At 40.3% G+C, this 24,965-nt stretch overlaps 1 protein-coding gene across 1 annotated transcript; it reads left to right on the top strand.

Moving 5' to 3' along the window:
* Nucleotides 1-772: 772 nt before the first annotated feature.
* On the top strand, nt 773-24,346 carry FAM118B (family with sequence similarity 118 member B). The gene is made up of 7 exons (XM_065881621.1): nt 773-858; nt 4,873-5,125; nt 14,143-14,370; nt 16,934-17,062; nt 18,303-18,588; nt 24,002-24,079; nt 24,333-24,346. The coding sequence occupies exons 1-7, from the start codon at nt 773-775 to the stop codon at nt 24,344-24,346; spliced, it is 1,074 nt and encodes a 357-aa protein (XP_065737693.1).
* The last annotated feature ends 619 nt before the right edge of the window (nt 24,347-24,965 follow it).

The raw sequence follows: 24,965 nt of genomic DNA, 5'->3' as shown, positions 1-24,965 counted from the left end.
ATAATTGGGGGCATTTAGCACACTTACCCGTGGGTTAATTTTAAATCTTTTTTTTTTTTTTTTTTTAATTTATTTTTGGCTGTTTTGGGTCTTTGTTGCTGTGCCCAGGCTTTCTCTAGTTGCGGAGAGTGGGATCTTCTCTTTGCTGCGGTATGTGAACTACTCATTGCGGTGGCTTCTCTTGTTGCGGAGCACGGGCTCTAGGTGCATGGGCTTCAGTAGTTGTGGCACGCGGGCTCAGTAGTTGTGGTGCACGGGCTTAGTTGCTCCGTGACATGTGGCATCTTCCTGGGCCAGGATCGAACCCCTGTCCCCTGCATTGGCAGGCAGATTCTTAACCGCTGTGCCACCAGGGAAATCCTCGTGGGTTATTTTTATCCTCAAAGTCTTCCCCAGGCCTGTCTCATGGGAGAATAGCAGGTATTTCTTAGGCTCCACAAAGTGATGGCCAACAATTGACATGAGTTGATGTTGGTTTTGTTTGGTTTTGGAGGGGGAGGGGAAGCCTTCAGAACTTATATATATCTGTATACTTTGGATAACAATATAGAGCTCCAAAGTCATAATTTTGAGGTTACTTTCCTTTGGATGAATTTAATTCCTTAAATTTGGGACACATTAATTAATGAATTTCCGTTAAGCCGGTTATACCTCTAGAACACTTTTTAGGATGTACAGCTTATTAAAACTGTTTAACGCATGTGCTATTTTGAATGATACACTTTACACATCTAACTGTGGTCCGTGGTGTTCAATCTCTTTTAGAAACTGGATGGCTTCTACAGGGAGCCAGGCCTCGGATATAGACCAGATTTGGGAGCTCTTGAGTGATGGCGCACCTCCCACCAAAAAGCCCAGGTAAACAAGGGAAGGGGATCCGAGGAACAGAGGAAATCACCACTGATGGTAGATAATGAAAAATAACAAACTTACCCTACATCCCAGTTGGCATCACTAATTAATATTGGCCTTCATATAAAAATTATTTTTATTTTGCATTTAATTTCCGTTTTTTGTCAAGATCAGAAATGTATATAATTTTTTTTTTTTTGTGGTACGCGGGCCTCTCACTGTTGTGGCCTCTCCCGTTGCGGAGCACAGGCTCCAGACGCGCAGGCTCAGCGGCCATGGCTCACGGGCCTAGCCGCTCCGCAGCATGTGGGATCTTCCCAGACCAGGGCACGAACCCGTGTCCCCTGCATCGGCAGGCGGACTCTCAACCACTGCGCCACCAAGGAAGCCCAGAAATGTATATAATTTTAAAAGACAGTTCTTTAAGGCTCATGGTGCCTCACCTCCTCCTCAGAGGTAATCACTTTCAACTTTGTCTGTTTCTTCTAATATTTACATCCAGATTTTTAATACTGTATGTGTACTGCTGTTTCTTCGTTTTGGGTTTTACCTGTTTCTAATTATGGAAGGTAAGGATTAGGCTTGCTGTCCTGAGTCCTCCCCTCATCCATGCCCAGCTGCCCTCCCCAAACACACCATAGACTCTCCTCACAGCCTCCTAGTGTGTTTTATATCACAATTTTTGGTTTAATATTTACATTGTATGACTGTATAAATAGTATTCATAGCTGAGCCTAATGTGTTATTACGTTTCTTTCCTTGTCCATTTTTTCCTCCAGGTTATTAAAGATTGTCTTTTTTTTTGGTTTGCTTTGTTTTCTTTGAACCTATCAATTTAAATTCAAACTCTGTGATAGAGCGTAAATCTCCTAATCTGCTGACACACGTCAGTAATGTGCAAGTTTAAAGCTGCTCCATGGGTCCTTCCCTCTGGGCGGTTGTGCTCCAGGCCTGCCACATTGCTGCTGTCTGCCGTTTTCCTTTCCTGTCACCCTGGGAATTCCTTTCACATCTCTCCTGTATTGGATCCTCTGTTTCCTGGATCTTATGTCTTCCTTTTTGGTGTACTCCTTCATTTTGCTGAAAAACATCTCGTTAGCTTCCTTAGTAAGGATTCAGAGGAGAAAAGTTTTGGGAGACATTTGAAAATGTCTTTATCGTACTCTTACATTGATGATTTGGCTGAGTGTAGAACTTTAGATACAGACTCATTTTCCTTACAGCTAATGAAATCATTGCCCATTCTTTGCTAACATCGTAAGTGTTCCTGCCACAATAGCCACTCTCTTCTAATTCCTAGTCCTTTGTATTATATGACCTCTTTTTCTTTTCTCATTAGAAACTTGTAAGTATGGTTATTTTATTCTCAGTAATCTGAAATTTCACAGTGATACATCTTCATATGAATCTGGATATCAGGTAACGCTTTCAAGCAGGCTACTAATAATTTCACTTTGGAGGAATTTTCCTGGGTTACTTATTTGATAATTTCCTTTACAGTTCTTTCTGTATTCTGTCTTTGTAGAATTCTTGGTATTCAGATGTTGGGCCTTTTGGATAAGTCTCTAATTTTCTTACAGCTTTCTATCACCTTTGTTTTTATCATTCTGCTTTCTCAGAGATTTTCTCAGTTGTATCTCCCAACCTTATGAATTTTTTATTTCTGTCTTTTTTTATAGAAATAAGAAATCTTTTCGTTTGCCCAGTTTTTTTTTATAGCATCCTGTTCTGTTGCACAGATGCCATTTAAAAAAAAAATCTATGTCAGGATGTCACTGTTTCCTTTTCAGTTTTTCTCCCCTTTCCCGGATTGTCTCTTATTTCCCCCAAGTTCCTTTCTATCTGCTAGTTTGTTTGGGTTTAACTCTCATGCTCGGGATTTTGTTCAAAGGTAAGGTGACCCTTATTTTTCTGCTCATATTTAAGAGAAAACACTGAAAAGCCAATGGAGACTCTGTGTGTGACGAGGGGCTTGGTGGCTGGTGGGCCTCCCTGTGGTTAACAAGCATGGGCCAGGTTCCACAGCGTGCCGGACTCTGTGGGTCTTTTCTCTCATGCTGGCCATTTTCCCCAAAGGGAACTCCTCCCATCTCCTGACCCCACGAGGTTAAGGTGCAGGCATAAGGTTGACTGCCAACGTCCGGGAGTCTTCCTTTAGGAGAGGGGGGCAGGGGAGAGTCTCATATTTCTCATACAGAATGTACACAGTCCCCCTCCCCAAGCTGTGCACGGTGTTCTCAGATACAGAACCCTCTGGTGGAAGCTCTCTGGAGGACAGACCTCCTGTCCTAGAGTTCTGACCATTTCTGACACAGCCTTGCAGTGAATTGACCCTCCACCTTCAGCTGTGCCTGAACATTTCCAAGCTTCTGCAGAGGGGATCAGCTCCTACTTGACCGCTTCTAAAATCTATTGACCTCTTTCGTCTACTTTTCCTATTTTTGTCATCTTTTCCTATTCTGCTTTTTATGAATGTATGCCTTCTTAAAAAATTACTACTACTTAGTGTTTTAGGAAGAACCAGAGGTGAAACATAACTGTTAAATTTTTCCCTTTTAACTGGAAGTCTTAAATTTGGAAAAATCACATCTCAGATCTATAATGTATGAGGTAAAGAATTCAAATAGTACAGCACATTCAAATGGAAAGCAAAAATCCCTGTTCTCCTCAGTCCCCAGAGTTAACCACTATTTACAGTTCTTATGAATACTTCTAGAAATTTATTTTTCTTTTCCATTATGGTTTATTAAAGGATATTGAATATAGTTCCCTGTACTGTACAATAGGACTTGTTTATTCATACTATGTGCAGTAGTTTGCATCTGCTAGTCCCTCCCTTCTAGAAATTTTAAGTATATGTTTGTGTGCGCTTCACTTTCTTGATCCCCTTGAACTGAAATGCATTTTTCACTGTTTGCTTCTAATGTCTATTATCAGTCTTCCCCAGCAGACTAAGCTTTTGCGGCCAGGGACTCCATGTGTATGGTGCTTTATGAGTTTTTCATGGAATTGGGAATAGGGAAGGCAGTTCTAGAGGTGGTTTCTTCAAAACCAGCTTTCTCAAGGCTAAAAGTACCTTTCCCTTCTTGCATTATGCCAACATGCATATCCTTTTTCTGTTCATTGTATTATGTGAGCAAAAGGTCGAGAAGGGCAGTTTCTTAGGAAAACACATGCCATCAGCATGTGTTTAAATTAAAGTGCATAAACATATTTCAAACAGATTTTAATATAGTTTCAGGATGAAGGGGGCGTGGAGAAACAAAAATTTGTACCAAAACACAAAAATTATCTCACACAGAAGTCAGGACAGAACTCAGTGTTTATCACGGGAAGAAAGGAATGTTTTTCACCTTCCGTCATATCCGTTGAATAGTTGTTTCTTTATTTAGGTATGTAAGGCTTTTGTGTTTTCAGAATTTTGTTGGCCACTATTTTTTTTTTTTTTTCCCTGCTTGAGGATATCTAGAACAAAGCCGAAGGCAAATGTGTTCCCATATTTGACTATCTCATACTCAGCTTTAGTCATGTTCATTTTCGTCTTTGTGTTCACAAACTCTGGGCTTACGTTTTTTTTATTGGCTTTTCTTTCATCTCCTGTTTTGCATTTCTCAACAATAGGAATTTCACATGTGGGGGGTTTCTTTTCTCTCTGGAATCCAAATCAAATCAGACATGTTTTTTGAAATTTATGTTTGTTTAAAATATAGTTTAGTTATCAAAACTCAACTGAGTGGTGATAGTTGGACCTTTTCCTGATATTGGGTTTTCTTACGTTGAGAGGACTACAAAGGAGAAGATCGGTCTTCCGATGGCTCTTTAGGATTTCCACAGTAGGGTTATTACTTTCTCAACACGTACTGGCACTACTGTGCTCACACTACTTTGGAAAGGCATCAAGCCTGTGCTTGTCATCTTTGCGGCTGTAGGAGTTAGAGCTGAAAACCGTGGCTTTGGATGGTCTTTGTGCCTCGTGTCTGTTGGACGTTCCCAGTCCTCTCATTTGTTTGACTTTTTCAGGAAGCTGCTCCCAAGCCTGAAAACGAAGAAGCCTCGGGAGCTCGTGCTGGTGATTGGAACAGGCATCAGTGCTGCGGTCGCACCCCAGGTCCCAGCCCTGAAATCCTGGAAGGGGTTGATTCAGGCCTTACTGGATGCGGCCATTGATTTTGATCTTCTAGAAGATGAGGAGAGCAAAAAATTTCAGAAATGTCTCCATGAAGACAAGAACCTTGTCCATGTTGCCCATGACCTCATCCAGAAACTCTCTCCTGTGAGTACCCTTGTGTGAGCCCTGGCATTCGATCTTTCCTAAAACCAGACACACATGCTGAATGCAATAAGGAGATTTATGTTTCTGGCCTATAGATTTGCATAACATTTGGCTCTTCTGCAAAATGTCAGTTTATGGACCCGAATCATGGTAGTTACCTTGACCTCATTTCAGTGTGTTGTGGTGGTGGTGGTGCGGGGGGGTTGGTGATGATGGTGATGATAATGTTGTTGAGGCCTTTATTTGTACAAAATGAGACCACTGTCCCATTATTGCTGTGTTTTAAATTTACTTTTTCTACACTCACTACTATAAAAGCTGTGTTCCCTGGCATCCATGCCTTTCAGGGAACCTCAGAAAGATTAGAGATAATTCTTATTTTGTGGATGAAGCAGTGCCAGTTTTTAATGTTCCTTTTAAAGGCAGTCATACATATATATATATATATATATATATGGGATTTTGCTGCGTTTTAGCAAACTGAGCTGGAAATCAATTCCTGAATGATTTAAGGGCCTCTTTGTCTTGCTTCGTTTTAAAAATATCTTAAAAATCAGGATTCACTTAAGATATATTTGGAAATAGTAGAGTTAGCCAAAGCATATTTTAAAGCTTAATGAATTAAGTGCACCTTGAAAAAAAATGTAACTCTTACGCCTTAAAAAGTCAATTATCAGAGTTGATTTTTCCCCCTACGCCCTAGGGCCTATAGGAAAGAAGTGTCATTAAGTGTTAACCTGAAAGGCATTTAAAAGTATTGATAATTCCCTCCTAGATCATGACTCATTCAAAAACTTAGGACCTTTTACTTGTCTTTTCATTTCTTTGTGCTTAATTGGGGTAAAATGTTACGAACCTAGAACAGTATAAAAAATTAATAGACTTTAAACAGCTCATGGGACCTCCATCTCATACCATATACAAAAATTAGCTCAGTGGATTAAAGACCTAAATGTAAGAGCTAAAAACTATAAAACTCTTAGAAGAAAACGTAGTTTTAAAGCTTCATGACCTTGGATCTGGCAGTAGCTTTTTAATCATGACACCAAAAGCACAAGAATCAAAAGAAAACATACATAAACTGCACTTCACCAAAGTTGTAAAAACTACTAGGCTCGCTGAGCATTATCAGAAAGTGAGAAGACAGCCCCCAGAATGGGAGAAGATGTTGACAATTCGTATATCTGATAAGGGTGTAGTGTCCAGAATGTATTAAAAAAACTCTTATAACTTAATAAAAATGCAAGTAATCCAGTTTTTTCAGTTTAATTTGTTTTTGAAGTATAGTTGATTTGCAGCGTTGTATTAGTCTCTGGTGTACAGCAAAATGATTCAGTTATACATATATTCTTTTTCACATTCTTTTCCATTGTAGCTTATTACAAGATATCGAATATAGTTCCCTGTGCTATACAGTAGGACCTTGTTGTTTATCTGTCTTATATAGTAATTCGTATCCACTAATGCCAAACTCCTAATTTATCCCTCCCATGCTTTGCCCTTTGGTAACCATAAGCTTGTTTTCTATGTCTCTGAGCCTGTTTCTGTTTTGTAAATTAATTCATTTGTATCATTTTTTAGATTCCGTATGTAAGTGATGTCATATGACGTTTGTCTTTCTCTGTCTGACCTACTTACTATGGTAATCTCTAGGTCTATCCATGTTGCTGCAGATGGCATTATCTCATCCTTTTTTATGGCCGAGTAGTATCATTGTGTATATGTACCACATCTTCTTTATCCATTCATCTGTGGATGGACATTTAGGTTGCTTCCATGTCTTGACTATTGTAAATAGTGCTGCTGTGAACATAGGGGTGCGTGTGTCTTTTTGAATTAGAGTTTTCTCCAGATATACCCAGGAGTGGGATTGCTGGGTCATATATATGGTAGCTCTATTTGAGGAACCTCCATACTGTTTTCCATAGTGGCTGCACCAGTTTACGTTCCCACCCCCACCCTCTCCAGCATTTAAAATAATCCAGTTTTTAAATGGCAAAGGATTTGAATAGACATTTCTCCAAGGAAGATATACAAATAACCAATAAGTGTATGAAAAGATGCTTGACGTCATTAGTCATTAGAAAAATGCAAATCGGAAACTATGTCAGATACCACTTTACACACACTGGGATAGCTAGAATCAAAGAGTTAGGTAATAAATGTTGACGAGGCTGTGGAGAAACTGTAACCCTCGTACGCTGCTGGGATTGTGAAGCGGTGCAGACAGGATGGAAAATAGCCTGGCCGTTTCTCAAACAAATAGAGTTGTCATATGACCCAACGATTCCACTTGTGCATACACACACACACACACACACACACACACACACCCAAGAGAAATGAAAGTGTGTGTCCACACAAAAACTTATAAACAGATCTTATAACATTACTCATAATAGACGAAAGCTGGAAATAGTGCAGATGTCCATCAGCTGTCAAAGAGATAAACAAAATGGGGCATATTCACACAATAGACTATTACTTGCCAATAAAAAGGAATCAAGTACTGATACATGGTGCAATGTGAATGAACCTTTAAAACATTATGCTGAGAGGAAGCCAATCACAAAAGACCACATGTTAGAGGATTCCACTCATACGAAATGTCCAGAGTAGGGAAATCTGTTAGAGCAGAAAGTAGTTTAGTAGTTGCCTAGGACTGGAGCAGGGATTGAGGGCAGGAGGGTGATAGTTAAAGGGATGGGATTTCTTTTTGAGATGAACATTTTCTAAAATTGACTGTGATGGGGAGTTCCCTGGTGGCCTAGTGGTTAGGATTTCGGGCTTTCACTGCTGCAGCTGGGGTTTAATCCCTGGTCGGGGTACCGAGAACCTGCAAGCCGCGTGGCACAGCCAAAAAAAAAAAAAAAAATTGACTGTGGTGACAGTTGCACATATCTGTGGATATACAAATAACCACTGAATTGTATGTTATGTGAACCATATCTCAATAAAGCTGTTAAAAATAAAGGTAAGAGGATGGAAAAGCTGTATGATTCAAACAGTAGTCAATGAAAGTGAGGGTGGCTGTGTTAATATCTGTGAAGTACACTTGAGAGAAAAGAAGAAGAAAGCATAATTTTTTAATGTTCAAACAAATACAAAATTGTTGTCGTATAAAAAGGTAATTAAAGAGTATATAGACCCAAAATATAAGGGAAAAGTATTAAAGAAGTGTGTCAGCCCGGTAATAAAAATGTTGTCTGTCTGGGGGAAAAAAGAAAGAAAGAGCTCATGAGGGCAAAGAGTGCTGTATTAGTCCAGCAAGTCTTGTCTGCCTGGTGCCGTGCCACTTGGCTGTACCCTTCATTCATCCTTTGAAAAGGTCTCCTGAGACTAGAAAGCATGACCTTGCTAGGTGGGTTAGTTATGATTGAAAGTAATGAGAGGATTTAAAGTCAGTGTCAATAAATGTATACTAACCAGACATCAAACTGGAGTCACTAATTATCTTTGGATGAAGATTTAGTATTCACCTTAAAGTGTAGTCGTAGTGTCAGTTCCAATAGAGTAGCAATTATCAAACTCTCTGGTCTCAAGACCCCTATATACGCCTAAAAATTACTGAGAATCTCAAACAGCTCTTGTTTATGTGGGTTATGTCTATTCATATTCACTTTTTTGAAAATTAAAACTGAGACATTTTTTAAATGTTAAATTCATTTAAAAATAATAATAAGCCTGTTACATGCTAACATAAACAACGTGCTCATCAAAAGCAACTATGTTTTCCAAAAACAAAAATAAATTAGTGAGAAGAGTGGTATCATTTCACGTTTTGCAAATCTCTTCAATGTCTGGCTTAATTGAAAATGGATTCTCATATCTGTTTACGTAGTCAGTCAGGTGTCTTTGTGAGGTTTTGGTTTGACTATTCAAAAAAATCAGGGCTTACAGGTACATACTTGGAAAAGAGAAAAGTATTTTAATAGTCTTTTTGGATAATGTAGATACTCGTTGTTGATACTACACCAAAAATTCAGTAAGTGATGGCTTCCTAAAGATTAATAGCCATAAAGAATCTGATATCAGATCATATCCATGTTATTGGTGATATGGAATCTGAACTTCCCTTATGCTGTTGCATTAAGATCCATGATCCATCTTCTACCCATGCATGGTTTTGTAACATTACCCATTGGGAAAATACTGCTTCACTGAGGTGTACGTATCTTCTAGATTTTGACACATTTCATTACACCATCCGAAAAAATTGCATCCATTAATATCACCACCAATCTCATCACAAAGGTATTTGGAAGCTGTCAAGCTCATGGTGGCAGATAAAAGTTTTCTAAAAGTCTGATTTTTGCTTGAAAGCTCAGCTTTCATCATTGGCAACAATGGCAGGGATCATTGGCTAGTTTTTCCTCGAAATGACAGGCTCACTTCATTTATTTTTGCAAGAATGCTGAGAATACTCAAATCTGAATAGTCATAGTTTGTCTGCCAGTCATTCTTTCAAGTAAAAATGATGTTTGATGAAAAAAAGGTGGCTAGTTCAGTTTAAAACTCAAAATAATCACGTGAGTGTCTGGCCTCAAGACCCCCATCAGGGAAGTGCTTTGTGTGTACTTCCTGTTTTTCTTTACACAGAATATTAGGACATGTACTTGAGGGTCAGTATTTAGTACAATTAATACTTTTTACTGCTTCATTTTACAGGACATTCTTAAGTGAAACTGGCATTCTTTTCTTACTGTAAGTCTTTGGTAGTGAAGAGTACTACCGTGATTACTGGCACAGCTGGGTTCCACTGTGCCTGTGTCCTGATTCATGCCAAGGCACCAGCAGTTTTACCTGCCATTGCTTTTGTACCATCAGTGTAAATATTAATACAGTTTGAAAGACAAATATCGCCTTAATACCATTATGAAAATAATTTTGACTTTGCAGACCCCTTAAAGAATCTTAGGAGGGCTTCCCTGGTGGCACAGTGGTTAAGAATCCACCTGCCAACGCAGGGGACATGGGTTCGAGCCCTGGTCCGGGAATATCCCACATGCCACGGAGCAGCTAAGCCCGTGCGCCACAACTACTGAGCCTGCGCTCTAGAGGCCGTGAGCCACAAATACTGAGCCCACGAGCCGCAACTACTGAAGCCTGCGCGCCTAGAGCCCGTGCTGCACAGCAAGAGAAGCCACCGCAATGAGAAGCCCGCGCACGGCAATGCCCGAAGAGTAGCCCCCGCTCGCCGCAACTACAGAAAGCCCGCGCGCAGCAACGAAGACCCAACGCAGCCAAAAATAAATAAGTAAAGAAATAAATTACTTAAAAAAAAAAGAATCTTAGGAATCCACGGGATCCATGGGCCACATTTTGAAAACCACTCCAATAGGGGATATGTAAGGAAAAAATATAGGCAACCCAAAGGCTTAAAAGAGAGACACACACATAACACACATTTGGGGAAATATGAAGACTCTCTGAGTATTTGCTATTAAGGAATTAATATTATTGCATTTTTTTAGGTGTGATAGTGGTTTTGCAGACTGTTTTTTATATGTAAATGGGAATCCTTATCTTTAAGGAAACTGTTTAAGTGTCTGAATGATATGATGCCTGGGAATTCCTTCAGAAAAAATTCAGTGAAGGGGGTGGGATATGGTGGAGGGGAGTTTAGGTTAAACAGGATTGGCCATGTGTGATAATTGTTGAAATTGGTACTTGGGAGCAGGGGGGTTGGGGGGAAGCACTGTGCAAGCGGGGAGAGATGAGACTCTCCTTTTTACTTTTGTGTGTCTTTGAAAATGTTCTTTTTTGGGGTTTTTTTTTGTTGTTGGTTTTTTTGGTTTATTTTTTAAGAATCTAACAAACAACAGTAACATGACAGGGTTAATAGGCCCATCTACTGAGCCAGTTTCTTACAGTAGGGAAATGCCATTGCAAAAATTTTGCGTTTCAGAACTGGAAAGACTGTGCCATTTTTAAAGGCACTGGAACCCTGGGCAAATCACTTAAGGTCCCAGAATCTATTTTTGCACCTGTAAAACTGGGATAATGCTACTTATCCCACTTGAAGAATAAGTGAGAAAATGTATGGGAAGTGTCTGGCACATAGTAAATGCACTGTAAATGTTAATAACCTTGGTGAAAATGAGTCAGGATTTTTTTGTAGTTTTTACTATGTCTGGGATCAGAAGGATGGGAGTTACAGGGTAGGAGGAAATGAAGCAACATTGGATTCAGTTCACTGTTTTAAATGAATGAGAAAATGTCCATAAATATGTGTGGGAGTTTGGTATTTCCTTTTGACCTTGGAACCTCCTTGTTTGTTTTCATTCTTTTGTCTTTACTTAGGCCATTTGTGGGAAATTCAGTTCTCGGGTCACCTGTTTCAAGAGAGAAGAAGTTGATTTTAAGTCTGAGGAAGTCCATGCAGCTATAGAAGCCGCTTTCCTTCCTGTCTGTGTTGATATGCAAAATGTAACAACTGAAAGAGGACCCAAAGATAGTTAGCTAAAATAAGTGGCTCATGACTTTTATTTCCAGACTTTATTTAACCTTCTGTATTTCTTTTCTTAGAAGCAAGGAGGTATATCCCACACCCATGCTTACCTGTTCGTATACCCAGGTGTTTATCTGTGTGCATGGTAATTAAACTGGTGCTGGCTTGTTAGTGTTGTTTAACCGTGAGTGTATGAATCAGAGTACAAAATGAAGGTATGAAAGATGAGGAAGTTCTTAAAGTCACCGTATTCTTTAATTTTAAACTTAATTTTCATTTTTGGAATGGGTATTGTATTGTTTATACACATTGCACAAATACAAAATGATATAAAAGGTGTACATCCACCATGGCATCTCACTCGCACCCATGGCTTTGTCTGCCTCCTTTCCCCGACTTGCCCCCAGTTGGTCACCACCCTTTTTGAGTATCCTTCCAGTGTTCTTTTCTGTAAAAACAAGCAAATAGGATTCTATTTATTCTTATTTCATTGCTTCCACCCCCATGTCAACAGGTAGCATTCTAGACATACTGCTGTGTACTTGTTTGTTTTACGTGACAGTATATCCTGGACATCTTTCCATACCAGTTTCCTGTATATGGATACTTGGCTTATTTCCAGTCTTTTACTGTCACAGGTAACAGAGCAGTGATAATGTTGCATATGTCATTTTATTTGTTTGCAATTACGTCTGTGGGATATATTCCCAGAAATGAGATTGCAAAATTATAGGGTACATGGATCGTAATGTTGATGGACATTAAAGGGGCACCATATTTTTTATAACAAATCTAGAACAGTGCCTGGCATTCAATAGTAGTTGACTCTTGCATGTAGTGAAATTCAGTTTCTTCACTGTTCGTTTCTGATCAGATTGTCCATTCTGATTAAGTGCTAGAGTCCCTACTTGGTTGCCTGTGGGCTGCTAATATGTGACGTAATAATTTATGCCATGATGTAAAGAGAGCGGACAGAAGTTGAAAAACGTGACCCACATTCTTAGCCACATAAATCGTGGGCTGTTCCATCTAGTTAGCCCTAGAAAGGAGTCTGAGCCCACTGACAACAGGGTACAGTGAGAAGCCTGTCTTGTGGTAAATGTAGCATAGAACAGCGATCGACAGAACTAGACAAACTTCTGGGTGTGTCATCACCAGGCAGAGGTACTGTTTCACCTCTGTGCTCTCATTTTTCTCCTGTGAAAATAATTTACCATTCACTTGGAAGGTATAATGAAAAAATGGATAATTTTGTAAAATACTTTGAAAAAAATAGGAAGCACATTTGGCAAATTGAAGTGTGCTTTATGAATCTACTTACGTGGTTCCGGTTCCGTGGAAACAGATCTTTATCGGCGCATGGTGCTATTAGAAAGGTATACAAGGCAAACCAGGAGGGTAGGGAGACTGCTTTGAGGATAACAGGAGGATTATGGCTAGTCTGCTATCTAGCAGCTAATTGCAGTTACTTGGAGTTTGAATGGGGAATAATGGGGCCTTTAAGAGCTGATTCTTGCTTAGATGTTATCTAATGGGATGGTGTTGCAAGAATAAGATAGGGATCGGATATTTTTCATAGCACACTGCATAGTTACTTTCCTGTTTCACATTCCTTTTGTCCTAGGGATCACTTTGCCTTTTAAGTTAGAAAGCCAACTTCCCACTTGAGATTGGTATTATATTTCCTCATTAGTTCTCAGGGATATTTACATGTAGTATTCAAAACAAACCCGGGAAAACAGTTATCTAAATGAACCATTTGTTAAGAAATAGGGAGTCTGTTCAGAACTGATTAGTTTTGGTATTTTTAACAGTTGCAAAATAAAGATTTTTGGTAACCATTATCGTGTACTGAATATTCTCCCTAGCAGCCTTGTAAACAAGTGGCTGAATTATGCCAGGGAAAAAAACAGGCAGGGGGAAGGTAAGCAGTCTGTCCTAAATCCATCAGCATCTGTGAAAAGCACCTAGGATTAGAAAAAGACATGTTAAACCACATTTAGAGCTGTCTTTTAGTGGTTATTCCCTAGATAAGGAAAGTTTAACAGAAAGTATTCTTACCTGAGGCCTGCTCAAAGGGTAGTTGGAGCTGTGCTTTCTGCCCCGGTTTTCCTTTAGTCTGGACAGTAGTCACCTCTCCTCGCCATGCCCATCTTCTTCATTCTATAAAAATGCCTATTTAGAGAGCGTGTGCTTCTTTGCATATGATGTAGTAGTGTGGGTGCGGATCACTTGCTGTGTGCTCAAGTGTGGGGCTGGCAGCTGGCCTGTATACTCCTGTTTTCCTTATTAGAACCCTGTGAGGGAGACAGTATTTTACTTTTTTTTTTTTTTTTTTTAATGTTTTGGCCATGCTGCGCGGCATGTGGGATCTTAGTTCCCCGTCCAGGGGTCAAACCCGTGTCTCCTGCAGTGGAAGCACAGAGTCTTAACCACTGGACCGCCAGGGAAGTCCCAGAGACAGTTTAAGTGCAAAGCACTCTTCAAAAAGTTGCTGTTATTTAATGAAAACAAATGACCTACCAAAATGCTAGAACTAACTTATCTCTCTTATATCCCTCCCCAGCGTACTAGTAATGTTCGATCCACATTTTTCAAGGACTGTTTATATGAAGTATTTGATGACTTGGAGTCAAAGATGGAAGATTCCGGTAAACAGCTCCTTCAGTCAGTTCTCCACCTGATGGAAAATGGAGCCCTGGTGTTAACTACAAATTTTGACAATCTCCTGGAACTGTATGCAGCAGATCAGGGAAAGCAACTCGAATCCCTGGACCTTACTGATGAGAAGAAGGTAAAAAGTGAAGGGTTAGTTTCTCTCTTCAGGCCAGTGGATTGTATCCTCGTGACGAATACTGTTTTCTGGTTGGGATATTGTATAGTACTGGCATTTATGGAGAGGTAGAAAGGGAGACTGTTATCCCTGGTTGGATTTTAGTTTTTTGAGCTAAAAATCAATGTACATTTAAAAGCACAGATCTTAAAAGTGTTCAGTTCTGTGAGTTTTGACAGTTTCACCCGATTTTAAGCAAGATTACAGGAAGCCATTTGAACTGTGAAATCTAAATCTTTTAACACTAGATAATATCAGGTGGGTGCAGTATTGATTTAGAGTTCTCGGTTAGGATATATTCTTCGTGGCATCTGTTGGAAATGTAGGGAAGCTACTTTTTGATGTCTGAAGAGCACGTTTCAAGCCAGATGACAGCTGGGTTGAGATTAGTATTCAAAGGACACCTCAGCAGACTTCTTTTTTTAATGTAGCCCATACTATACCTAAGCCATCTCCCATAATATGGAATTACAGATGTCCATCTATATCATCTAATGAGAGAAGGCTTTTATTAGAATGGTCGCAAGAGGTTGTAATTTGAAATCTAGCACTAATGGGATATTCTGTAGATAACACCATTTAATTGATGAAATGCACTGAAGCCATAAAAGGGAAAATGTTTTCATTGCCATAAAAAGGTGTCAGAGACTTAATGATTGAAGAAGGAGGGGGGAGAAAAACCAAACAGATTATAAACTGCCACAGGGTCTCATTTGTCCTGCCCTGTAGTTTTTGTAATTTGCCTTCATACTTCGTTTTCCTGGGAGCCTGCCTTTGTGTCCCACTTAGAGCCCAGCTAAGTAGAGTTTGAAGAGACAAATGACTCCCCCACGGGCACTCATGTCACAGTACTGCCTCTGCCAGAGCAGTAGCTATAATGCCAGTCTTGTGATTTTGCTGACCTTGAAGTCGAGTCGTAAAAGGAAATCCAATTTAGAGAAATGGTGCCGAAAAGACTGGTTTTCTCTGGCTGGAGTGTTTTCTACCTGCTGCCTCCATGCTTTGTATGGCCAGCTCCTTCTTCACCTGCAAGTCTTCACTTACGAATCACTTCCTCTGAGAGGTCTTCTGTGACCATCCTAATTAAGAAAGGACCCACCCTTATTTTTTGGTTCATATTTTCAATGAAGCACTTGATATAACTTTCCATTTTCATCTTGGTTTGTTTGTTTTCTGCCTGTTTGCCCCAGAGGAATAGCAACCCCATTTGGACAGGAACCATGTCAGCCCTTCTTACCCTAATGCCTAAGATAGTACTGGGTACATAGTAGGTGCTCAGTAAATATTTTTTGAATTTATAAATGTTTGAATGAAATTTTAAAATGAATGGCAAGAAACAGCTTCCATGCTGTTTCTGATACAATCTCCAAAGATCATGACCAGCATCAAAAGCATAAGGGCCTTTTTAAAGTTACGGGTATCAATCAGACTTGAAATTTTCCTTCTCATTTTCACCCTGGAGTCTCAAGATTTGCTTTGTATTTTAGTCCACATTAGGGGCAGTATTGAAGTTGAAGGGTTAAAGCCATTGACTGGCAGTCAGAATAGAGCCTGGTAATACTCGAATTCTAAATCTCTGTGCCTCCTGACCGTTTTTCCCTAATCCATACCTTATTTCTCTAGAATGTTAATAAATTTATACTGTCTCAAGTCCTTGGGAAAATGGAAGCATGGGATCCAGTCGGCCCTTATTATCATTGTCATCTAAATAATCGTTCTTCATTGGTAGCCTTTTAGGTAACTCGGAGGTGACTGAAGTGATTCTTCTATCGCTTATCAATTGCTGCACAAGAAATTACCCTGAAAACTTTGTGGTTTAAAACAATGTTTTATTTGCCCGTGATAATGTGAATTTGCTACTTGAGCTGGGCTGATCGGCTCAGCTGGACAGTTCTGCTGGTTTTGCAAGTGACACACATGGCTGCAGTCCTCTGGGGGCCAGACTAGGTGGTGTTAGATGGCCTTGCTTGCATGTCTGTTGGTGCAGGCAGTCGGCTGGGCCATCAGGCTTCTTCACATGGTAGCTGGGTTCCACAAGCAGCAAAAGAGAAAGAAGACTCATTGTGCCAACATTTTCCAAGCTTCTGCTCTTGTCTGCTAATGCCCCGTCGGCTAAAGCAAGCCATGTGGCCAAGCCTGGAGTAAGTGTGAAAGGGGACTAGACCAGGGCATCGATACAAGGTTTGACCTCTCGGGGATCCTTCCTGAAATGGTCATCCAGAGCTGTCATGTCTGTCACCAGTGGAAAGAGCCCTGTGGTTCCTGCAAATTATGACAAACAAATTCTAATTTTTGCTTGTTACTTTCAAAGAGAAATCACCAGACTTGCTGCCCTCATTCCTAACAGTCATGCCTGAAGTAGAAAGGGAGCCCACGTCGGGTGGCCACATTCTTGGCCTGTGGTATCAGGAAGCTGGAGAGTTATGTCAGAAGCCTAGTCCTCAGAAGAGCCTCTTACCCATTGGGACCTTGAAGCAAGTGCTCAGCCCTGCCCGCCTGGCTGAGCTGTGTTTGTGTTGTGCAGGTCCTCGAGTGGGCTCAGGAGAAGCGGAAGCTGAGCGTCTTGCACATTCATGGGGTCTACACCAACCCTAGTGGCATTGTCCTTCACCCAGCTGGATATCAGAATGTGCTCAGGAACACTGAAGTTATGGTGAGTGGTGCTGACCTTGCCGCTCTCGGGAAAACCTTCCTGGGAAACCTCTAAATACACCACTGGTCTTCCAGGGATAACAGTTTCTTCTCATTAATGAAAATTGGAAGGCCGGTACTTCCCGGGGGGTCCAGTGGTTAAGACTCTGTGCTTCCAATGCAAGGGGCTCGGGTTCTGTCCCTGGTCGGGGAGCTAAGATCCCACGTGCCATATGGCAAGGCGGAAAAAAAAAAAAAAAGGAAGGCCAAGCATTCTTTCCTGTGCTTCTTAACTTGTGGGTGTACATGCCATCTTTGGAAATGTCAGACATCTCTTCAGGTGTCAAACTCTGAGGTTTTACTTTGTTCTTGATTGACTCCCAGCAGATGGCACTCTGTTATTGGTGTCATTTTCACATACAGAGAAGACTTACTGCCCTTCGTCGTTTGGTATATATAGTGTTAATGGCCCTCTCTATGCCAAAACTAATTTATGCAGCTGTTCACTGACCAATCACTACTAGGGCATACATTCTAAAGAGATTTTATATAAATGGTGATGGTTTTATATTGAATCATCACACTTATTCACTTATTGCTCACTGGAAAACATAGAGAAAAATTTGGATAGGGTGATAAAATGGAGGCTTTCTTTGTGAAAAAAGACCAAGAAAATGTGGTGTTTTCTAAAGCATAAGGGTAGCTTTTTTCACCTGTTCTTTCCCTGACATGTGTTATAGCTGCATCTGTCATCACTATCATTTCTAATATTTTTATATTTATATATGTGTAGTGTGTGAGATACATATATATACACACACACATGTATATAAATGTATATATTAATATTCTAAGTGTCAGGCTTTCTTTGAGCAAATCTGGTGATGGAATTCTCTAGTTATCCACGGCTTATTCTGTTAAGCAAAAAAGGCACATATGCTCAAGAAAATGGGAAGAGTAAGCTATACTGAAGACTACTCATTGCCTTATGGCCTCTGGACACATAGATCTAAAAAATAAACTGTAAGGCATAGACCAGAGAGCCTGCAGGAGAATTCCAGGTAAAGATACAGTTTTAGGACAGTCATCAAGTTAACAATAATAAACAACGAGGAGGTCAGACTCCTTCACGGGGATGCATCTCCTCTCTTAAATGCTGGTTAATCGGTCATCACAGTCTGCTAAATGCAGCAGTTATGACCTGTTGACTCTTGTTTCAGACATGTCTTCACATGTCATTAATATGTTTCTTTTCCTACAAGAGAGAGATTCAGAAGCTCTATGAAAACAAGTCGTTCCTTTTCCTGGGCTGTGGTTGGACTGTGGATGACACCACTTTCCAAGCCCTTTTTCTGGAGGCTGTCAAGCACAAATCTGACCTAGAACATTTCATGCTGGTTCGGAGAGGAGATGTGGACGAGTTCAAGAAGCTTCGAGAAAACATGCTGGACAAAGGGATTAAAGTCATCTCCTATGGAAATGAATATGCTGACCTTCCAGAGTATTTCAAGCGACTGACATGTGAGATCTCCACAAGGGGAAGGTCAGGTAAGATGCGTTTTGAGACTGAGAGGGGTCGGAGGGCAACCGCTCTTCAGCCTCTTATGTGTTTGTGGTGGGTAAAGTCATCACCGATGAGGAATATAATCCTAACCAGATTATGAAGGGAGATGGCGGCTAGTCTTCAGATTAATCAGTGAAATGCAATTAGAATTTAGATTTCAAAATAGAGAAGAATGATAACTCCCTTTCGGCTAAGGCCGTGAGGAAAGGAATAAATACATTCATGTAGTATTGGTGAAAAGGTAAAGTTAGTACAACTTTTCTGAAGGGGAGATTTGGAATATGTTCAGAAGTTTAAAACCTTTGACCCAGAAATCCCACTTGATACAGTTTATCTCAGGAGAAGTTTCTCCTAAGGAGATCACGGGATACTTGCACAATTATACCACACAGTTGCGCAAAGATACAAGTGTAGGGATGTAATCAGTGTTGTAGATAAATGGCAAAAATTGGAAGCAATCTAAAACGTTCCAGAAAATGGGGGATTCTGTAAATACACCATTTATTAATTGATGAAATACATAAGAAGCCATAAAAGAAAAAATACTTTTACTGGCCAAAATAATGTCAGAGATATAATACTGTGCGTGACAAAAGAAAAAAGTTTGTAAAATGCCACCATGGTCAGTCCCTGGCATACAAAATTGTAGATATAGTCTATTTTTGTGTGCTTGTATGAGAAATATCTGGAATGAAGTTTACTAAATTAACTGTGGTTATCTCTATGAAGTAGGATTTAATGTGTTTTTTTTAATATTTTGTTTCTGTGTTAGCATTTTCTATGATTATGCGTTGTCTTTATAAACAGAAAAATAAAAAACACACTTTGAAAATGCTATTTGGAAACTGTTATGGTGGAATTGAAGTCAGAGGTTAGGGGTACCACTCACTTGACATTTTACCTCCAGGTTCTAACAGGAAAGCCAAATGGGGATAAAAAAAAGGTTGTTTATTAATGGCTCCAGGCAAGTTCTCAGTTAATCTACAAAATGCAAAACCTTTCGGTATAGCTAAATTGGAGAATGCTTTTTAAAATCTCAGTTTGAATAAAGCCGGGCCTCAGGGTATGGCCATTCTGACTCACCACACAGTTCCAAAGGAACTTTCCTGCTGTATGTAGAATATGTTCTTGAAAAGTCATGTGCCAGTATTCATTTTCATTGTCGATCTGAATACATGTTAGGGAGCCTGTTAAGGTACAGGTAATTTAGTAGATTAAATTGATCTATTAATTAATTTATTAATCTATTAGTAGATTAATAGATTGATTTAATTGTCCTGTACCCAGTAATCAATCCCAGGTTTCTCTTCTGAATCAGATTGCTTCAAGTGGAATTCTCCTGTGATGAGAAATTCCATAAGCTCTTATTATCCATGGCTGTATTTCGATGGAACAAGGTCTGTAAAAGGCATCACCATAACTGAACACTGAAAACTAAGTCTACCCTTTTTCCAGAAGACTTTTTAAAAAAACCCTTAAAAAGACAAAGCTTCTGGTTTATCTCTTTTGTGAAAACAATTTGCTATTCTTTCTTGCGGGTATGTTTTCTGCTGTCCTGCAGTGTTCCAGATTCTTCTGCTGTTTGCCCACACATAGGACTCTCAGTAGGCTTTTTCCACTGGGCAAGGAGTACATAGCCAAGCTCTACTTATTTCTTTTCATCTGCGTTCTGAGCTATTCCACCCGGGGAAGATGCTAGGGTGGAAAAGAACAAAATCCTGCTGGACAGCTGTTCCTCTTACACTGTGTCTTTTCTTGACAAAAACCATCAGAAGTATTGTGGAGCAGCACAGACTCTTTCATTAGCTGCATGGGCTTCCTAACAGAGCAGCTCTTCTCAAAGTTATCACTCATTAAGGTATTGTGAATTGTTAAAAATCAAGGATTTTCAGTGTGGCCAGGGGCTTTATTAGAATGGTCAGCTAAGTTTGTGATCTAAAATCTAGCGGAGCGGTTTTAGGTTAAAAACACTTTTTTGTTTTGAGACAGGTCAAGCTTACCTTCCGTCCGTGGTTATGTTTTGATTCTCTATAGAGAAATACCGATGAGAGGTCCGAGGTCTTTTGCTGATGTTTTCTTTTTTTAACCCTGGCCTCTTGCTGTGTGCCTTGCATTGTGCTGTGTACTCGCTTTTGCATAGTGAGAATTACTTGGGTTCAAAAGATTCTGTAGGATCCCGGTACATTTATTTCAGAAAAACCAAGTAATGGGGAAAGGAAAATAATTCTTTTATAATTCATTACTGTAACAGAAGCAGTTACTTTGGTATATTTCAGGTAAGTTTTCCTTGTGCATTTCTTCATGGCTGTAAACAAAGTACACATACACTCCTGGTACTTCTTTTTTTTTTTAATTAATTAATTAACTTATTTTTGGCTGCATTAGGTCTTTGTTGCTGCATGTGGGCTTTCTCCAATTGTGGCGAGCAGGGGCTACTCTTCGTTGCAGTGCGCGGGCTTCTTATTGTGGTGGCTTCTCTTGTTGCAGAGCATGGGCTCTAGGAACGTGGGCTTCAGTAGTTGTGGCTCGTGGGCTCTAGAGCACTGGCTCAGTAGTTGCGGTGCATGGGCTTAGTTGCTCGCGGCATGTGGGATCTTCCCGGACCAGGGCTCGAACCCATGTCCCCTGCATTGGCAGGCGGATTCTTAACCACTGTGCCACCAGGGAAGCCCCCTGGTCCTTTTTTTTATTCAGTGATACATCATACATTTTCCCACATGGCTGCAGTCTTCATAACCAGTATTTTTTTTTTAATTTTTTTTCATATGGACCTTTTTTTTTTAATTTAAAATGTAACCTTTTATTTATTTATTTTGAATTTTATTTTATTTATATTTTATACAGCAGGTTCTTATTAGTTATCTATTTTATACATACTAGTGTAGATGTGTCAATCCCAATCTCCCAATTCATCCCACCACCACCCCCCGCGGCTTTCCCCCCTTGGTGTCCATACGTTTGTTCTCTACATCTTTGTGTCTGTTTCTGCCCTGAAAACTGGTTCATCTGGACCGTTTTTCTAGGTTCCACATACATGTGTTAATATAGTACGATATTTGTTTTTCTCTTTCTGACTTACTTCACTCTGTATGACAGTCTCTAGATCCATCCACGTCTCTACAAATGACCCAATTTCACTCCTTTTTATGGCTGAGTAATAGTACTCCATTGTATATATGTACCACATCTTCTTTATTCGTCTGTCGATGGGCATTTAGGTTGCTTCCATGACCTGGCTATTGTAAATAGTGCTGCATTGAACATTGTGGTGCATGTGTCTTTTTGAATTACGGTTTTCTCTGCGTATATGCCCAGTAGTGGGATTGCTGGGTCATATGGTAATTCTATTTTTAGTTTTTTAAGGAGCCTCCATACTGTTCTCCATAGTGGCTGTATCAATTTACATTCTCACCAACAGTGCAGGAGGGTTCCCTTTTCTCCACACCCTCTCCAGCATTTGTCGTTTGTAGATTTTCTGATGATGCCCATTCTAACTGGTGTGAGGTGATACCTCATTGTACTTTTGATTTGCATTTCTCTGATTAGTGATGCTGAGCAGCTTTTCATGTGCTTCTTGGCCATCTGTATGTCTTCTTTGGAGAAATGTCTATTTAGGTCTTCTGCCCATTTTTGGATTGGGTTGTTTGTTTTTTTAATATTGAGCTGCATGAGCTGTTTATATATTTTGGAGATTAATCCTTTGTCCATGGATTCATGTGCAAATATTTTCTCTCATTCTGAGGGTTGTCTTTTCGTCTTGTTCGTAGTTTCCTTTGCTGTGCAAAAGCTTTTAAGTTTCATTAGGTCCCATTTATTTTTGTTTTTATTTCCATTACTCTAGGAGCTGAATCAAAAAATATCTTGCTGTGATTTATGTCAAAGAGTGTTCTTCCTATGTTTTCCTCTAAGAGTTTTATAGTGTCCGGTCTTACATTTAGGTCTCTAATCCATTTTGAGTTTATTTTTGTGTTATGGTGTTAGGGAGTGTTCTAATTTCATTCTTTTACATGTAGCTGTCCAGGTTTCCCAGCACCACTTATTGGAGAGACTGTCTTTTCTCCACTGTATATCCTTGCCTCCCTTGTCATAGATTAGTTAACCATAGGTGCGTGGGTTTATCTCTGGGCTTTCTATCCTGTTCCATTGATCTATATTTCTGTTTTTGTGCCAGTACCATATTGTCTTGATTACCGTAGCTTTGTAGTATAGTCTGAAGTCAGGGAGTCTGATTCCTCCAGCTCTTTTTTTTTCCCTCAAGACTGCTTTGGCTATTCGGGGTCTTTTGTGTCTCCATACAAATTTTAAGATTTTTTGTTGTGGTTCTGTAAAAAATGCCCATAACCAGTGTTTTTAATGACTGTGTTATAATCCAGTGTGGATGTCACAGTTACCTAATTATTCCCCTATGTTAGGCAGTATCTAGTTTTTTCTATTGTAAGCACTGTTGTGATGAATGGTACAGTTTTTCCTTTTGCCAGTAGGATGGGTTCTCAGTATAATTACTAGGTCAAAGGGCATGAACATTTTAGTGGTTGATAAATATTGCTAAAGTGCCTTCCAAGAGAGGAATACCAATTTGTGTGTTTGGGTGCTGTCTTTTGTTTATATTCTAATTGGCCATGTTTCTGATTGCTATTCTTTCCTCCCGTGTGTTCAGATTTAAACCTCTTCCTATACATTATCTATCCCAGTGCTGTCCCATAGAATTTTCTGCAATGATAGGAATATTCTGTAATCTTCTCTGTCCAGTACTGTATCCACAAGCCGCATGCGACCATTGAGCATTTGAAGTGCGGTCAGTGTGACTGAGGAACAGATTTTTTTTTCTCCTGGCCGCACCACTTGGCTTGCGGGATCTTAGTCCCCCACCCAGGGATTGAACCCAGGTCCCCGCAGTGGAAGCTTGGAGTCCTGACCACTGGACCACCAGGGAGTTCCCTGAGGAACAGAATTTTTAATTTAATTTAAAACTAAACAGCACATGTGGCCAGTGGGACGGCACAGCTCTAAACCCATTTTATACCGTGGGCGTGTCTGCTACTTTTCACTCTTCTACTTGGTTGAATTTGCCTCCTTGCACGCTGCTTCCTGACCCCAGCTGGAGTAGTTCTTTTTACCTAAACTTGGCCTTCTGGACTAGTTAGGGACAGCAAGCACACTTGTTTTGTTCACAAGTAATGTCCGTGTACTCAGGGACCTCACTGCTTCCCTGTTGTTTAATACAACAGCGTGAAGACTAACTGGCTTACTGTCCTGCCTAATGTGTGCGTTCCTAAACGGCGTCCTTCTTAGTCAGACCATGTACTTTCATCTCTCTTCAGTTGGTTGCTTTTCTATTATTAATAGTTTTAGCTTTTCAGCCAAATATCTGATATTGGTGTATGTTCTGTTTAGCAGGGATGGTAAGAGAAGGCCAGCTAAATGGCTCAGAAGGCCAGCTAAATGGCTCATCGACAGCACACAGTGAAATGAGAGGTATACTGTTTCCTGTTCTACTATGTGTCAGTTTGTCAGCAGAAAATGCTTTCCCAGAACTTAGTTAAGACCTTGGAGAACCTCTCCTACCTGTTAAAGCGTCTGTATTTTCCCACCAAGTCTGTTACGAGTTTCCTAGTATCTTGTGTCTTGTCTTCTGAAGGGTTAAGCTTGACTTAAATTTCTGCAGCTTTAGATGTGTAAACCTGTTTTGTGAAACTTCACTAACTCTCTCCCTTCTCTCTCTCCACAGACTGTAGTACATGAGAGGGCTAGAGGAATCACCACCATTAGACCAAGCTGTAAGGGCCTACCGTGGACAGTGTTTAACAAGTAAACTCACAAGAACCCAAAACAGCTCCTAGGAACTACCAGATCGCAGAGGTTGAAGGCCGGGGTTAGTGGGCGGGTGTCGCAGCTTACCCCTTCGTGCCGTGCCGGCTGCTTCCTGATCCTCTGCGGCCCGTTCCAGTTCAATACCCAAGTGACAAGGGACCCGGAGGTCGCCCCGCCCCGCCCCCAGGCTGGACAGGCCTATGTCCACACAGCAGATCCACGGGAAATCTCTACCGACCGTGGCCACAGCTCTGCATGAAGGACTCGGGATCTAGATGCCACGGGATCGCCGCGGCCCTTGTTGCAGTTTTGTACTCTATACTTGGTTTTTCAATTAAGCTTAATGGCATTTTTAAAACATGGCTTGAAGCTCTAGTTTTCTAGATCTTTTACAGTGTACAGTCTTTTACATAATTGAGCTGTATTAAAAGCTTGTTCATTTACTTCCCAGGGCCCCAGCTCTACTTTGAGTCACTCTAGAAAACTCCTAACCTGCAAAGATACAAGCCGAATTTAAAATTTAAAAGTTCTCTTCTTTCACCTTGGGGGA

This window comes from Phocoena phocoena, chromosome 8, assembly GCF_963924675.1.
Source record: "Phocoena phocoena chromosome 8, mPhoPho1.1, whole genome shotgun sequence".
NCBI classification, from domain to species: domain Eukaryota; kingdom Metazoa; phylum Chordata; class Mammalia; order Artiodactyla; family Phocoenidae; genus Phocoena; species Phocoena phocoena.
This window is presented reverse-complemented; position numbering and strand designations above follow the sequence as displayed.

Coding starts and splice junctions, on each gene's coding strand:
- FAM118B (XM_065881621.1), top strand. CDS start 773: ATGGCTTCTACAGGGAGCCAGGCCTCGGATATAGACCAGATTTGGGAG. Junction 5,126..14,142: donor TCATCCAGAAACTCTCTCCT/GTGAGTACCCTT, acceptor ATCCCTCCCCAG/CGTACTAGTAATGTTCGATC. Junction 14,371..16,933: donor ACCTTACTGATGAGAAGAAG/GTAAAAAGTGAA, acceptor TGTGTTGTGCAG/GTCCTCGAGTGGGCTCAGGA.